Source organism: Macaca thibetana, chromosome 7, assembly GCF_024542745.1.
Source record: "Macaca thibetana thibetana isolate TM-01 chromosome 7, ASM2454274v1, whole genome shotgun sequence".
Classification (NCBI taxonomy): Eukaryota; Metazoa; Chordata; class Mammalia; order Primates; family Cercopithecidae; genus Macaca; species Macaca thibetana.
The window spans coordinates 84,814,944-84,832,165 of NC_065584.1; the positions used below are offsets into that span (position 1 = coordinate 84,814,944).

Below are 17,222 nucleotides of genomic sequence, written 5' to 3' on the forward strand. Positions count from 1 at the left end.
ATCCGGGAGGGCGTCCGGGGAGGGGCGGGGCTTGCCGGCTCGGCTCCGCGAGTCCTCCTTTTTGCACACACACGAATACAAAGAGCCATACGACCTTCGGGTATCCTTTTTCCATTTTTTTTCCCTCCTTAATCTTGTGTGTGTTTTCAAATTTTTAAAAATAGCGATCTGTAGCAGTGCTGGGGTGAGGAAACTGTTGCTAAGGGGAATTTGCTCTTTCCCCCATTTCTTTTTCTGTCTCTCTTCCTCTTTCTTTTTCCTGGTCAAGGTTTTAAATATACCAAGAAGTTGAGAAGCAGGATGGCCGTGTACAACCGTTTCCAGCCAAATTTATAGTTTTTTTTTTTTCAAATCACATTTTAAGAACTGGTAGATTTTTGTGGTTGAGGGACTTTAAAAATTTAGCCGCTTGGGAAGTACAGATTTTTTTAAGCGGGCTGAAGGGATAATGTAAATTTCTGCCACAGGCAACATCGAAGGAAGCAGAGAGAGATTTGAGGCTCCCTCAGAAAGCCGTGTGATTGCTTTTTACACACCCACTCCCCAGAACCAAAACCAACTGGCTGGGATGTGGCACTTGTCCAAGGCCAATAGGTTAATATTGGGATATTATAATGGAGACATTCATTTCCCTAGGGAAAGGGGACAGACCTTACAGTGTGTCTTTCACACACATTTTCATTAGAACATTTGTGTGTATGTGTGTGTGTGTGTTTCTTGAAACAAATTTGTAAAGTTATAATTTGGGGTTATTTGTGTATATGTACAATATGTGTGTATATGTGCCATATCAGATTTTATTTTCAAAAGTGATAAATATATCTGGTTTTATGTGTGCAAAGTATCCCCTAGGATGTGAATTTTTTTTCTGTTGTCTTCCCAAATGTGATCGAAACATTTTGTGTGCAAAGCAGAGCTTAGAAGAAATCCTATGCTTAGCATACTTAGGCACTTTCTATGTGCATTTACTATATTTTTCTGCTCCTAAAGGATCAGAATAATGAATAATTAAATAATTGCCAAGGAGTATATAGTCCATGTGGCAAATGAGAGTAGGCAATTTATTGAATCTGTGGTTCAAAGCCTTCAGTGACTGTTTTGCCTAAGTGGTTTTGCTTTTTATTGTCTCACGTTCTTAAATGTACAGCTGTGTATATTTTGGCCTTTATGTGTGGTTTGGTTGGTGTGTTCAGAAGGGAAGTTCTTTCTTGGCTTTTTGACAAAATGGTCGTTTATTGGTTGGAATCTATTCGAAAAGCTCCACAGCTGGCAAAGTATCAGGAAAAAAAATCCAGTCAAGTCTGATTCTCAAAAACTGTTCATGGTGATGGTGATAGGGAGCCAAGAGGATGCAAAGGCAAATAATAGAAGGGATAAGAAATGCCTTTTGGTTATCATGTTGCATTTTTAGAATGGAAAGCCTTCTCCTCATTTCTAAGAGTCACAGAAAAAAAGTATGTGAATTAGAGAAAAACAGTCTTGCAGAGCAGAACCTCCTGTTACAGGAGCCCTATTTTCACTTCATTCTGTCACAGAATCACTGTCTCCTCATTAGAAGTCGTATGGAAAATATCTGTATCCAAATTTGTATTCGCAGATTGGAGTGAAAGCATAGGAGGTATATGGGGTGCTGAGGGAGAAACTGGAATGTCACAGATGCAGTGACAACCAGGAGATTAAAAAGAAAGGATCTACTGTAGAATTTAAATTTCATTACAACAAAACCTCTGTATAATAATGCATTTCTATTACACAGCTAGCATCCTATTCTATTTCAAGCAGTATTTGACTCCCAAATACCGACTGCAATAAAATTACTTGTACAAATTTGTAACAAAAGTGGCCCTGTTTGGGCTTTCTGGGTTTCTTACTTGTGCTGAGTGTATTTTTATTCTCTAACAATTCAAGTCAGACCAGTGCTTAATAAATACTGGCTCGACTGTGGATTATTCCACAAGTTCAGGCCTGCATTTCTTTGAAATCTAGTCAGATTCTAGTGACCTTTGTGATCACGGCAGTAGTTTTTTGTTTTTGTTTTTTTTTAAACGGAGCTTCGCTCTTGTTGCCCAGGCTGGAGTGCAATGGCGCGATCTTGGCTCACTGCAACCTTCGCCTCCTGGGTTCAAGGAATTCTCCTGCCTCGGCCTCCCGAGTAGCTGGGATTACAGGCATGTGCCACCAGGCCCAGCTGATTTTTGTATTTTTAGTAGAGACAGGGTTTCACCATGTTGGTCAGGCTGGTCTCCAACTCCTGACCTTAGGTGATCCGCCCGCCTCTGCCTCTCAAAGTGCTGGGATTACAGGCGTTAGCCACCGCGCCCGGCCAGTGACAGCAATTTTTAATGGAGTTTTACCCTTTTAAGCTCTTTTCCACATCAATACAGGTCATCACATATACTTTTTACTTTACTTTTTAGCTTCTCAAAAAATAAGGAAGCTCTCCCCAGAACAGTGCAGAGCCCGTGTCCTGATTTCCTAGGCCATTTGATTTCTACATCCAGGAATGTAGGGTCATATCCAGTTACGGCTTTTTCTTTCTTTTGTAAGAAAGGAGATAATTCCTCGGACATATATATCATTGGCTTGGCCTTCCAAAGCAAAGCAAAACTAAACTTTGTTGATTTTGCCTGGGAATCCTCGGGGCCCCTAGTATCGGAAACTTAAAAACTATGAGCTACTAATTTGCAGGTGACATGTGAAAGAAATGTAACCGAGGCCAGCAGTAACTAAAAGTCGGCCACCACCCAACGTGTGACGCCGATTTGTGGCCACTGTGCTTATAATCGTGTACACACAGGTTTGTGAGCAACAGGGAACAAAAGCAAGTAAACAAAAACAAGCTAAAGATGGCGTCTGACGGCCTTGAAATAGCCTCCCAGTCTTGTCCCTCCCTGAGGAGGCCCCTCCCCTACCTGACTTTTTGAGTGACTGTTGTTTGTAGCCAATAGTGTCCGTGACCCTGTTCCCCAACCGTCGTATAACCGCCAATCACCGGGAGCCAGAAGGCAAGCGGGGCGGTGTCTCCCCGCGTGCGCGAGCCGGCCGGGTACACGGGGAGGCGCCGCGGATTCCTCTGCCGCGCGCCCGCCTCAGGCCCAGCCTAGCTGAGTCAGCCCGTGCGGTAGCGCCGGGCACACGCGGTAGAACAACCGTAGGGCTGCTAAGCTGCACCTCCGCGTCAGTTCTCACGGCGAGCGCCGCCTTCAGCCCAGGTTCTCAAAGCTCTCGGTGCTACGTAGTCTACCCTCCCCGGTGACCCGGCGAGATCCCCAGCCGCTACTCCGGCCGCCCTGCTCTCCGCAGCCCTCCCGGGAATGACCCCCTTTACCCGGGACTCCCAGAGCGCACTGTATGGTTGGGCACAGTGGCGAGTCACCCTGTCGCCTGCGGCCTCTTGAGCAGTCGCCGATCTTTGCCGCCAGCGTCGCTGCGATCGCCCTGCCGGTAGCTGAATCACACTTACCCATCGGAAATGGTTCTGGCGTCCCTGGGGTCCACCTTGTCATCCTTGACTAATATTTAATCAACTAACATTTACCAAGTTCTCGCTGGCACAAGAGAGACTTCTAGGAGCTACTTTTTAATTTTTCAGTTTCTCCATAAATGTAGTGAGTCCCTTACATTAGGCAAACCTGAAATCGGAAATATTCATCTTACCAATGTAATCTTAGCGAATGCAAATAAAAAGGACTGTGCTATGCTGGGTTAAAAATTCTCATCCTGTTATAGAAATATACCTGGAATTTTCAGATTACATGGAATCCTTTTAAGACCGCATTCTGCCTTCTGGGTCTACAGTTCTGTTTTTTACCCCTAAAAATAAGGTCTTGGATTTTTTGCAGATCATTAGACGAGTCACTCTTTTAAAATGTGGGAAAATAGTATTTTGTGGTATTTACTTAGCTGCTCTTGTGTGATAAGGAGCTCATTTCTGATAAAAATAGGTTTTGAGAGAACCTTTTGACAGGTGAGCCATTTTGCACCTTGAAGTGGAGGAGTAGGACTGACCAACACAGCAGGAGTTTTAAGTGGCCATTTACCTTATTTATTTCTTAAAATGAAGATTATGATATGAATTGCCATGCTTTCAGTAATCACATTTAAGGAAGTCTATTGCTAGCATGACCCTGAATGAGTCAAGCGCCCATTATGAAAACATATATCATCTGAATGATACCGTATCATACACATCTATTAAATAGTGAGAAAACTTTTATTTTTCATAGTTTGGAGGTGAACTCAGTCATGCAGAAAATTCAAACTCAGAATGGGGAGAAAGCAAGCAAGGGAACTGCCAAGAGTATGATATATTTAGTCCTAACAAAAATGTGACTTGGGAGGAAAGGGATAGTTAAAATTATGGACAGTCTCACCCTGAACTGTCTGTCTAAAGGAGATGAATTTTCTTTCTTTCTTATCTGAATATTTATGAAAAATACCAAAAGTACTGGAAAGTACATTTTTAAGGCTCATTTCACATGTACTTAAATTAGACCAATACTGAAATGAACCCCAAATGCATATATTTTTTGCAAACCTAAGTGTGACATCTACTGTCATGCTGTGTTGGCAACTTATCCCAAGATTGAAGATCTTTTTCTGTTTTTTAGACCTAGTCAGTTGTTTTCAGGACTTTCTACATAACATGTTGCCATCAGTTGAAATTTAAAATGTTAAATAAATACACTTCACTAATATACTGGTGTCTCCTCTTTATTTATTTATTTTTTAAAGACTGGGTCTCGCTATGCTGCCCAGGTTGGTCTCAAACTCCTGGGCTCAAGCGATCCTCCTCTCCTCCCAAAGTGCTGGGATTACAGGCATGACCCACCATGCCCGGCCATGGTATTTCCTGTCAACTGCCTCATTTCTGTCATTCTGGTGCTGGTGGTGGTACCATCCTGTTACTTTTAGGCTTATAATCTTGCAGTTGTCTTTAACCAGTTATCTCTATACCCCATCTCTATACCTCTGTCAATTCTCCTTACCTTACTATATAAGCCCCTTTGCTCTGACCTCTGACATGTACCCTGTTAAGTCCTGTAATTATTTTTTTCCCTAGAATGTCTTACTACCCTATCAGTTCATCTGATACATTGCTCAAGGCTCAACTGGAAGCTTTTATTCTGTAAGAACTCTTTCTCAATATGATTTCATTTTGTTAATCTTTCCATTATTTTGAACTACTCAGAAATTTTTCAATCTATACCATATTATTAGGACTTGCATGTATTTCACTTTGTTATGTATTTGTTTATTTATTTATTTTTGAGACAGTTTCATTCTTGTTGCCCAGGCTGGAGTGCAATGGTGCAATCTCGGCTCATTGCAACCTCCACCTCCTGGGTTCAAGTGATTCTCCTTCCTCAGCCTCCTGAGTAGCTGGGATTACAGGCATGTGCCACCACACCTGGCTAATTTTGTATTTTTAGTAGAGACAGAGTTTCTCCATGTTGGTCAGGCTGGTCTCGAACTCCCGACCTCAGGTGATCTGCCCGCCTCGGCCCCTCAAAGTGGTGAGATTACAGGCGTGAGCCACCACGCCCGCCTCACTTTGTTTTTTAGATAGTCCATGTTTAGAACATTCCATGTTCTTAAGACATTCCCATCTGAAATACACTTTAAGTACCTTGTAGGTAGAGACTTTGTCTTCCCTTCATTTGAGTACTTAGTAGGTGCAATCCATTTTGGTGAATCATCCTTTAACACGGCCTTACATGTAAAAACTTTTGAGCCTGGGCACAGTGGCTCACACCTGTAATCCCAGCACTTTGGGAGGCCAAGGCGGGCAGATCACTTGAGGTCAGGATTCATTAGTCAGTTGTGGTGGCACACGTCTGTAATCCCAGCTATTCGGGAGGCTGAGGCAGAAGAATTGCTTGAACCTGGGAGGCGGAAGTTGCAGTGAGCCAAAATCATGCCACTGCACTCCAGCCTGGGTGACAGAGCGAGACTCTGTATCCAAAAAAAAAAAATATATATATATATATATATACGCCGGGTGTGGCTCATGCCTGTAATCTCAGCACTTTGGGAGGCTGAGAAGGGCAGACCACAAGGTCAGGAGTTCAAGAGCAGCTTGGCCAATAGGGTGAAACCCCATCTCTCCTAAAAATACAAAAATTACCCGGGAGTGGTGGCACACGCCTGTAGTCCCAGCTACTCTGGAGGCTGAGGCAGGAGAATCGCTTGAACCTGGGAGGCAAGAGGTTGCAGTGAGCCAAGATCATGCCTCTGCACTCTAGCCTGGGCGACAGAGCAAGACTGTCTCAAATAAATAAATAAATTTTTTATATATATATATGAACCTAAAAACACCTCCCCGCACTCACCAGCTCACCTTCTTTTTTTTTTTTGAGCCGGAGTCTCGCCCTGTCTCCCAGGCTGGAGTGCAATGGCGTGATCTCAGCTCATTGCAACCTCTGCCTCCTGAATTCAAGCCATTCTCCTGCCTCAGACTCCCGAGTTAGTAGCTGGGATTACAGGCATCGCGCCACCATGTGCTGCTAATTTTTTTTTTTTTTTTTTTTTTAGTAGAGACAGGGTTTCACCATGTTGGCCAGGCTGGTCTCGAACTCACCTCAGGTGACCTGCCCGCCTCAGCCTCCCAAAGTGCTGGGATTATAGGCATAAGCCACGGTGCCGGGCCCAGCTCACCTTCTTTAATGGGGATATATGCAGCTAATGAAATTAATGTTTTGTTTTCAGTCATGTATCCAGCACTTAAATAGTTACCTGGTTAGTAAATATAACATGAAATATTCGTTTATTACCTGGTGATCCCAATTTCTTTCTATAATATAAAGTTTAGGTGACAGACTATAGCAAGAGGCTGGGAAATTAAGTCAGCACTAGTGTCCATGGAAACCAAAAAAGAATTATTTGAATGCCCATTGTGCTAGACCACACTGTACCAGGTTTTTATAGGCAGGTTAATTCAAGAAAACACTTATTTGTTGCCCTGAATGTGATGTTTTAAGATGGACATAGTATGGTAATATACAAAGTAGAAAAACAGAAGAGAAATTGAGGAACAAATTGAACTCACAATAGGAAAATACATTTAGCATTAAAAACTAACATAAAATATTATCCTTAGTCTGAGACCAAGTCATGATAGCAAGTAAATTCCAAATACTCAATTACCTTTCTAATTTGCATCATAGAAGGTTTTGTACCTATAAATGCATCCTCATAGACTTGAGGAATAATGTATTGTTTCTTAGAAATTCATTATTAAATTTGGGGGCAAATTTCCCCAAATTCTGTTTCAAGCCATTGCATTTTATTCAAAATTATGGAATCAGGAGTCAAGGTGGTGGCTTACACCTGTGATCCCAGCTACCCAGGAGTCTGAGGCGGGAGGATGGCTTGAGGCCAGGAGTTGAAGACCAACCTAGGCAACATAGCAAGACCCTGCCTCTTAAAAAAAAAAGATTAAGGAATCAGGATGGGTGTCCAGGGTGGGAACACAAAAGGTTACAGGAATAATCATAATATCATGCAGCCATTGCTAGTGGAGCACTGACCATGTGCCAGCACTCTATAGGTGCCTTACATATATTATGTATAATCTTCATAGAAAACACTCAAAGTAGATAGTGATGAGAAAACTTGTACTCAGAAAAGTGAAATAATTTACTCATGTTCATGCAGCTTATACATGGTGCAGCCAGGGGAGAACCTCATTTAAAAAAAAATTTTTTTTGAGATGCAGTTTCGTTCTATCACCCAGGCTAGAGTGCAGTGGCATGATCTTGGCTCACTGCAACTTCTGACTGCTGGGTTCAAGCAATTCTCCTCCCTCAGCCTCCTGAGTAGCTGGGATTACAGACATGTATCACCATGGCTGGCAAATTTTTATATTTTTAGTAGAGATAGGGTTTCACCATGTTGGCCAGACTGGTCCCGAACTCCTAACCTCAAGTTATCCACCCACCTCAGCCTCCCAAAGTGTTGGGATTACAGGCGTGAGCTGTCGCGTCCGGCCACCCTTTTTTTTTTTTTTTTTTTGAGATGGAGTCTTACTCTGTTGCCCAGGCTGGAGTGCAGTGGTGCGATTTCGGCTCACCACAAGCTCCGCCTCCCAGGTTCACACCATTCTCCTGCCTCAGCCTCCCAAGTAGCTGGGACTACAGGCGCACGCCGCCATGCCCGGGTAATTTTTTGTATTTTTAGTAGAGACGGGGTTTCATTCTGTTAGTCAGGATGGTCTCGATCTCCTGACCTCGTGATTCGTCCGCCTTGGTCTCCCAAAGTGCTGGGATTACAGGCATGAGCCACCGCCTGGCCTTTTTTTTTTTTTTTTTTTTTTTTTTTTTTTGAGACGGAGTCTCGCTCTGTCCCCCAGGCTGGAGTGCAGTGGCGCGATCTCAGCTCACTGCAAGCTCCGCCTCCTGGGTTTATGCCATTCTCCTGCCTCAGCCTCCCGAGTAGCTGGGACTACAGGCGCCCGCCACCTCGCCCGGCTAGTTTTTTGTATTTTTTTAGTAGAGACGGGGTTTCACCGTGTTAGCCAGGATGGTCGCGATCTTCTGACCTTGTGATCCGCCCGTCTCGGCCTCCCAAAGTGCTGGGATTACAGGCTTGAGCCACCGCGCCCGGCCTTTTTTTTTTTTTTAACCTGCAATACAGTGCTGTTTTGGAAAGATGACCAAGGAAAGACGACCAAGGAAAGACTATTTAAAGAAGAGGGGCCCGAGCGCAGTGGCTCACACCTGTAATCCCAACACTTTGGGAGGCTGAGGTGGGTGGATCACTTGAGGTCAGGAGTTCGAGATCAGCCTGGCCAACATGGCAAAACCCTGTCTCTACTAAAAATATAAAAATTAGCCATATGTGGTGGCGCGTGTCTGTAATGCCAGCCACTTGGGAGCCTGAGGCAGGAGAATCACTTGAACCCGGGAGGCGGAGCTTGCAGTGAACCCAGATCTTACCATCGTACTCTGGCCTGGGCAACAGAGCGAGACTCCGTCTCAAAAAAATGATAAATAAAAATAAAAGAGAGGGGAAGAGCTTGAGGCAGGCTCAACACTGGTAGGGGTAAAAGCCTCTTGCAAGAAAGAGTAACTGCGTGAGGCAAGAGAGTTTGGTACCAGAAGGGAGTTAGACAACTCACCCAGTGTCCCAACCTGATGCATCTTAATAATTACTGATTTTACAAATACTGAACGCAGCTGGCAAGCATTTGAATACTATTATTTATTATCACCAAAACATTCTTTTGCCCACAGCATCCATGTTTAAGAGCAAACTCCCTGCATGATGTAGGTTAAAGAAAGAATTAAAAAGAAAAAACTCTGCAGGAGCAGTGTAGGCCCTAATTTAGGAAGGAAAAGAATACATAAGTGATTCATCTATAAATTGACATAGAATCGCTTAGTGCTTTCCTTTAACCTTTAGTTTTAATTTGGTTTAACCTTTAGTTTCAGGTTTAACTGTGCCTTCCAGTGACTATAATGACAAGGAAGCTGTAAATGTATTTGAGTTAAGTTTTTGTGAGAAGTAAGTATCTGGCACAGAAAAAGCCATTTCTTCAACATAAAGGGTGGAAAGAGCAAATTAAAGACTATTCTTTGATAACCACATGTAATTAAAATGCATTGTCAGATTTATGTTTTAGTACCTCAGAGGCATTGATATTGCCTGTTTCTGAAATGAGATTGCCTACTCAAAAAGAAAAGAAAAGAAAAGAAAACCCTCAATATATAGAAAATTCTCCTAACCTCCTACTCTTTTTTTTTTGAGGTGGAGTCTCGCCCTGTTGCCAGGCTGGAATGCAGTGGCATGATCTCGGCTCACTGCAACATCTGCCTCCTGGGTTCAAGTGATTCTCCTGCCCCAGCCTCCCAAGTAGCTGGGATTACAGGCGCCCGCCACAACGCCCGGTTAATTTTTGTATTTTTAATAGAGATGGGATTTCACCATGTTAGTCAGGCTGGTCTCGAACTCCTGACCTCAGGTGATTGCCCCGCCTCAGCCACCCACAGTGCTGGGATTACAAGCATGAGCCACCATGTCCGGTCCCTCCTCTCCTTTTAATTGTAATGTTTTAATTTACAGGGTAAGAGAGAAATGCATCTCTCAGGGAAACTGTAAACATACTTAAGGTTTTGACACGGAGCATCAGAAGGATTTTTTTTTTCTACTATCAAGTATTATTTAGAAAATTACAATATTTATTAAGTTCCCTGGAGTGTTCTCAGTGGTACGAATCAACTTCTTTACTCCTTTTTTTCTCTCCTGGAGTAGTTTAGTTGCTTAACTACAGTAATTTAAAAGAAAGGCAGTTTGGTTTATCACTGACATTCTGGTTTCTCCTTTTATGGGGGCTGGTCATGCAGGCAAAGTGGCAGCATGGCTGTTCAGACATTCCTGTTGAATTTTGGATCCACCCTTAAGGAGTATGAGAAATGAAGATAAGGGGCCCCACAGGTGCTTTCTCTGGGCTCCTGGCTGGAAGACTCAGGACAGCTAGTTTCCATTACAGAGACTCATGGCCCAGGTATACGACTATGTGGGAAAGGAGGCTGTGCAGCCCTGGGTTCAATTCCCTGATCTTTTCATTTCATTTCCCTGCCCTCATCCCCAAAGCATTAATGATATAATAGTGAGAAGCTGGTGACATGCTGAGGGGGGCAGTGATGGATGTATTCCTTATTTAGGAGTTTTACTCTAAATGTGCATTTGTATGATGTATCATGATTGTCGTGATTCTTTTTTTTTTTTTTTTTTTTTTTTCAGAGTCTCGCTTTCGCCCAGACTGGAGTTTTACTCTAAATGCCTGCATTTGTCAGCCTCCCATGAAAATTAGTAGAGAGGGGTTTCAGAATCATGATTCCTGACCTTGTGATCCGCCCATGATTCTTAACGTCAACAAAAAGTGGTATCAGGTAAAAAAAAAAAAAAAAAAAAAAAAAAAAACAAAAAAACACTACATTGAAAGTACCAATAACTGGATTCTGCTGTAATTCCTCTGACCTTGAAAAAGACATATAACTTCTCTGTATGTCTCTTCTCCGGACCTGGAGTAATATGTGTTTCCTAGCGCTGTTGAGTAGATGAGGTAACTTACGTGAAGCGTTCTGAACTCCTTAAGGAACAATGTCAAAGCAATGAAATGCAGTACCATTATTACAGTAAAGATGGTGAGGAGGAGGAGGAGGAGACAGATCTACATTTTCTTCCTTAATCATCTAATCTTTCCAGATGCCGGAAGGTCCTTCTGAATCCCTTCCCTGTTCCTTAGGTTGCACTAGTCGGGGGTTCCATGCTGGGGGGCAGAAGGAACGCTCTCTACCCTCTAAAACCATTCATCAGGAAGGCCTTGATTTGTGATGTTCTAGGAGAGCACAGGATCTGCAAATAGAAGGCACCTGTCTCCCTTCTGCAGGCTGAGGAGAGGCCGCCGTGGACTGTGTGCTTCTTCATGGCTTATCTACTCTTCTTTCACAGACCCTACAGCTGGGGGCCTGGGCTCCTCTGACCATCCTCATTGAGAAAGGAAAGTGAGTCAAGAGAAGTCGATGATTCCTACCTGTTGGAGTGGCCCAGCAGTGTAAGCGTGGTTGTTACTGCCCCATCCACCATGTCCTTCAGTGCCACCATTCTCTTCTCCCCTCCCAGTGGCAGTGAGGCCAGATGCTGCTGCTGTGCCTGTAAGAGTGAGACTAATGGAGGCAACACAGGCTCCCAGGGTGGGAATCCTCCTCCTAGCACCCCCATCACAGTGACTGGACATGGCCTGGCTGTTCAGAGCTCAGAGCAGCTCCTGCATATTATCTACCAACGGGTGGATAAGGCAGTGGGTTTGGCCGAAGCTGCTCTGGGTCTTGCCAGAGCCAACAATGAGTTGTTAAAACGTCTCCAGGAGGAAATGGGTGAGCTGAGACAAGGGAAAGTGTCCACCCCTGATGAAGACGGGGAAAGCCGGGCACATAGTTCCCCACCTGAGGAGCCTGGGCCTCTCAAGGAAAGTCCCGGGGAAGCCTTTAAGGCTCTGTCTGCTGTGGAAGAGGAGTGTGACAGCGTGGGTAGCGGCGTGCAGGTGGTGATTGAGGAGCTGCGGCAGCTGGGAGCAGCCTCAGTGGGGCCTGGGCCTTTGGGCTTCCCAGCAACTCAGAGGGACATGCGGCTCCCGGGGTGCACACTGGCTGCCAGCGAGGGGGCCCCCCTGCTCAATCCTGTGAGTATGGCAGCAGAGGGCTGTTGCTCCTAAGTGCTTTTCCTGGCCTTTCACTCTTTTTCCTTTCTGTTCTTTTATTTCCATCTTTAAACCTTTTGTCTGTATTTGTGATAAAGCAAAACAGTACCAAGTTTCCTTTTCCTTCAGGGATAATCAGCTCTCCTATTTTCTTCCTGAACCATTAGCCTCTTTGGCAGAAGGTCATTTTTTGCTGTGTGTAGTGACGGGATGCCCTTCCCTCTCTCTCAATAGCTCCACATGGCACCTTTTCCTCCACAGCTGTCTCGGCTGCTCCATGGGCTCTGCCTCTCCTGGTGAGGATGCCTGCCGTGCACAGACGGCTCATTCATATTTTATTGCAGGCCCTCTGCTTGCCAAGAGGAATTCAGTACAAAGAGAGATGGGAATGTACAGGGGAGAGAGGCAGAGGTGGCGAGAGGAGGAAAAAGTGAGAGGACAAAGATAAAGATAACAGACGACAGGTATAGGGAGGGAAAGAGACAAGTAGAAATGAAGGGCTGAGGGAGGAGAGAAAGTGCAAAAAGGGAGCACAGAAAAAAGGTGAGTCTATGTGGAAAGAGAATCTACACCACAGGAGAGAGACTATGACATAAGGCGAGAGGGAGGTAGAGGAAAGGAAATAAAATGGGAAACGAGAAAAAGAAATGGCCAACTGAGTGTTAACAGGAAGATAATAACATATAGGGAGAAAGAGGGAAGAAAAGAAGGAAGCAAGCAAGCATATTTTGTGAGCAGGAAAAGACATAGATGTACATTGTGCTATTTCAGTTTCTTTATTGCTTAAGGGCCATATGAGCAGGAAAATCCTGGCTGAGTGGAGTAAGAACTGCAGAATGTCACACATGGAAGTATGAAAAGGAGATGGAGCAACTATAGAGATCTTAGAGATAGGAAAATAACAGATGTGGTGCCACTTGAGAGACGGTGGGAGTTCTATCAGCTCTCCTCCACCTTATTCTCTGTCTGTCCTCTCTTTTTCTCCTGCTCCCACGACAAGACATAGACACCCCAGTAAAGAGTAAAGGAGCAGAACACATGGAGTAGATGGGAGGGATGGAACTCCCAGCCCATCTGCTGGATCTGAGAAATGAATACAGAAGCCCCCCTCTCCCCCTCCAGTGTAACACAGCAACTGGTCATTGCTCTCCTGAAGGCACAGCCATATGGGTAATGGCCTCTGCTGCTCACCCCAGTCTGTGGCTGGTCAGGACTCTCAGTTGTTTCAGCTCAAGAGGGGAGGACCTGGAAGGTGGGAAGCAGGAGGGTACCAGGCCAGGCATTGCCCTGAGCTGTGGGTTCTTTGAGGCAGGAAAGGCTTCCAGGCTGACAGGATGGAATTAGATTTCACAGTGCAGAAAGCAGCTCACAGGTCTATAAATCTCAGCCTCCTCCCCCGCTTCTTTCTCTCTCTCTGTGTGTGTGTGTGTGTGTGTCTCCCCACTTTCAGTGTTTTGTTTTCTTGACTGCAGAAATCCCCCCTCCTTTCTTCCTCCCTCTCTCCCTTGCTCCCTCCTTCCTTTCCTGGCTCTGTATGTCCTTGATTGAGGGCACAGGCAGTCAGGTACATGTCAGGGGCTATGACAGTCGAATGTGGCTGGGGTAGGATCAAGGTGAGGGCATGGACTGACTCTGGGAATGGAGGATAGGTGAGGGGAGCTGTCACTGCCAGTCTCTCTTGGGATTTCTGACTTTATATCTTCCTCCTTTGCTCATTTTTCTTTTATGTCTCCTCTTTATTGTTGTTACTGTTTTATTTTCTTACTCCTTCTCTTGCTTGGTTTCTTTCTTGTCATCACTTCTTCTCCCAGTCCTTTCAGAGAAAACACTTACCTAGCTACATTTCTTATATCCAAGAGCTATCTATAAATGACGATTCACAAACAGTGTCAGAAGCATGCTTTCTCCTTGTGAGCAGCCCTACGGTAACAACCCAACATGAGGGGCCCTGTACACACAAGAAATATTTGCCCAACACTCATAGGAGTCCCAGAGAAACAAGCCATTGAGCATTAAAGACTGTGCTACAGTCCCCCTTCTTTCCACTTTCTGTTCACTATTCTTAGCCAAAGAATGATGGTTAACCAGGTTCCTCTAAGCCTGGCTGGCTAATAGGCTATTATTTTTTTACATTCTTAGCTGGTGGATGATTATGTGGCCTCTGAGGGTGCAGTACAGCGAGTTCTGGTCCCTGCTTATGCCAAACAGCTCTCACCAGCCACACAACTGGCAATCCAGCGGGCAACATCAGAGACAGGACCAGAAAATGGAACCAAGCTGCCACCACCCCGCCCTGAGGACATGCTGAATGCCACTGCTGCACTGGACAGTGCCTTGGAAGAGTCAGGCCCTGGGAGTACTGGAGAGCTGAGACACTCTCTAGGGCTGACTGTTTCCCCATGCAGGACCAGAGGAAGTGGGCAGAAGAACTCCAGGCGTAAGCGGGATCTGGTACTCTCTGTGAGTGAGCTCAATTGCTATAAATTTTTCTCCAGTCTGGAAAGATAAGTGAAGAATGAAGGGTGGGTTGATTTTAGGCCCCCCATATTGAATGAATACTATACTGAATCCTACCAGAGTGGGAGGGATAAGGAGAGAGGTTATTCTGTAACACTAGGGATAGGAAGTCCCCTGCTAAACATCAAACTTTTAGACTTTTCCAGATAATGTGGTATCTTCCTTTATATCACATCTGCTGTCCTTTTTTTTTGAGACGGAGTCTCACTCTGTCACCCAGGCTGGAGTGCAATGGTGCGATCTCAGCTCACTGCAACCTCCGCCTCCCAGGTTCAAGTGATTCTCTAGTCTCAGCCTCCTGAGTAGCTGGGATTACAGGCACATGCCACCACCCCCAGCTAATTTTTGTATTTTTAGTAGAGACCAGGTTTTGCCATGTTGGTCAGGCTGGTCTTGAACTCCTGAGCTCAGGTGATCCACCCGCCTTGGCCTCCCAAAGTACTGGGATTACAGGCGTGAGCCGCCATGACCGGCCTTCCCAGTGTTCTAATAATCCTGATGAGAAGATCTTTAAGGGATTGAGCAGATTGATCACCAAAGGGTAACTCTGGAAATTGCCTGCAAATTAAGCTAGTGTGCAGAGTAAGTGGCAAGGGACAACTTGGGTGGAAAAGCAAGTGAAGCTGTCCTGAGGTAGTCTCAAGCTTCAGAGATGCAGAGAGTCACTAGACCTTCAGCTCAGTTATAGAGGTTTGGAGATTCCAGTCATCCCAAGAGCTCTTAGCCAGGAAGGGACTGGCCTGAACCAGGTCTGCCTAAAAGCTTCTTGTAGTGGCTGGGAGCCCAAAGAACATCCTGCTGAGCTGGGAGTCCCCGTCCTGGCAGCTGACCAAACCTAGAGAAGTTCTAGGGCAGCAGTTCTCAACTTGGGGTGATTTTACCCCCAGGAGACATTTGGAAACATCTGGAGACATTTGTGATTATTACAACTGGTGGGTGGCTGGGGGCAGGGGAAGGAGAATGCTACTGACATCTAGTGGGTGTTCTGCTAAACATCCTACAGTGCACACGACAGCCCCCATAACAAAGAATTATCCAGCTCAAAATGCCAATAGTGAAGAGGTTGAGAAATCTTCTTTAAAGTGACCACAGTCTTTGGGATAAACTCTATATGCAAAAACTTCTTTTTTTTTTTTTTTTTTTTTTTTTTTTTTTTTTTGCTTTCTTGATACAGGGTCTCACTCCCATTGCCCAGGCTGGAGTGCAGTGGTGTGATCATGGCTCATTGCAGGTTCGACTTCCCAGGCTCAAGTGATCTCCCACCTCAGCCTCCAGAGTAGCTGGGATTACAGGCATGCACCACCACACCTGGCTTATTTTTTGTATTTTTGTATTTTAGTTGCCCAGGCTGGTCTCACAAAAGTTTCTTTCTGACAATCATGGGGATATTGTTTTTAGTCTCACTCTGTCATCCAGGCTGGAGTGCAGTGGCGTGATTTCGGCTCACTGCAAGCCTCCCAGGTTCAAGCGATTCTCCTGCCTCAGCCTCCCGAGTATTTGGGATTGCAGGCGTGCACCACCACGCCTGGCTAATTTTTGTATTTTAGTACAGATGGGGTTTCACCATGTTGGCCAGGCTGGTCTTGAACTCCTGAGCTCAGGCAATTCACCCACCTTGGCCTCCCAAAGTGTTGGGATTACAGGCGTGAGCCACCGCGCTCGGCTGGAGATATTCTTTAGCCATACAATGTTCATATTGACTATAATGAGTTTATAGTTACAATTTGCATAAAAGCAGGATTTTCCATCATTTCCATTCCACTTGTGCCTGCTGCCTCCAGAGAGAGGTACAGCGTTGAGGCCTGGCTTCTTCCTTCCCTTAGGAGAGTGTGGTGGAACTGAAGACGTGCAGGAAGGACAGTATGCTCACTCACCATCATGCTCTCTCTATTCTGTGCTTGAGAAGGATCTGGAGGACCAGTCAGGGAGTTTTGCTGCTCATCATGGAGGAAGGTTTAAAATGTTCTTGTGGCAGACTGTGGGTTTAGAGCGGGAGGGACAGTTGTTCCAATCTTTAGCTCTGGGACGGAATCAAAGAGGCATCTCTCTAATCGGCTGGGGCTCTTGAGGATTGCTGCTAGGGATCCTATAAACCAAAAAGATCAAACCAGAATTCTTTAATTCCTTGGAATGCTGCAGATCCCAGCCACTCCTTGGGGAAATATTTTTAGCTTATTCAGGAGGTAGGTGAGCCAACAGCCTTTACACTCCTCACACTTACTGTCTAGAGTATTTTCCCTTTCCATGTCAAGCCTGTTTTGATTTTTATCAGCTGATCTCTTCAAAGCCACTTGAGTTGGAAGCTATGTAACTCCCTTTTTTCTTTCTCCTTTTTTTTTGGTTTTTTTTTTTGAAACTCTCCCAAATACTTTCTGAAACATTCACCCATTCCTTTGTGATTCCTTAAGTGTGGACTACTAAGAGGTAAAATGACGGTGTTGAATATGCAGCTAGTATAATAATGGTCTTTTTTACAGAGTGGAGACCCTAGCCATAAAGAGTT

The 17,222-nt window shown here is 44.9% G+C and overlaps 2 protein-coding genes and 1 long non-coding RNA gene across 5 annotated transcripts in view; 2 read left to right on the top strand and 1 right to left on the bottom strand.

The window, feature by feature from the left end:
• Window positions 1-17,222, top strand: part of PRMT5 (protein arginine methyltransferase 5) — a 108,876-nt gene that overhangs the window by 14,462 nt on the left and 77,192 nt on the right. The gene's annotated exons all lie outside the window — the stretch shown is intronic.
• C7H14orf93 (chromosome 7 C14orf93 homolog) overlaps window positions 1-17,222 on the top strand; it is a 24,978-nt gene continuing 7,756 nt past the window's right edge. The window contains exons 1-3 of one of the 3 annotated variants that reach the window (XM_050796525.1): window positions 1-100; window positions 11,455-12,184; window positions 14,342-14,662. In XM_050796525.1, coding sequence (XP_050652482.1) covers window positions 11,588-12,184; window positions 14,342-14,662 — 918 coding nt within the window. In that variant the 5' untranslated portion in view covers window positions 1-100; window positions 11,455-11,587. Of the gene's footprint in view, window positions 101-10,866; window positions 12,185-14,341; window positions 14,663-17,222 lie in introns of those variants that run through there. The other 2 variants (XM_050796524.1, XM_050796526.1) reach the window with 2 other exon arrangements.
• LOC126958377 (uncharacterized) overlaps window positions 15,899-17,222 on the bottom strand; it is a 17,666-nt gene continuing 16,342 nt past the window's right edge. The window contains exon 3 of the long non-coding RNA XR_007727171.1: window positions 15,899-16,805. This is a non-coding gene — a long non-coding RNA (uncharacterized LOC126958377). The remainder of the gene's footprint in view (window positions 16,806-17,222) is intronic.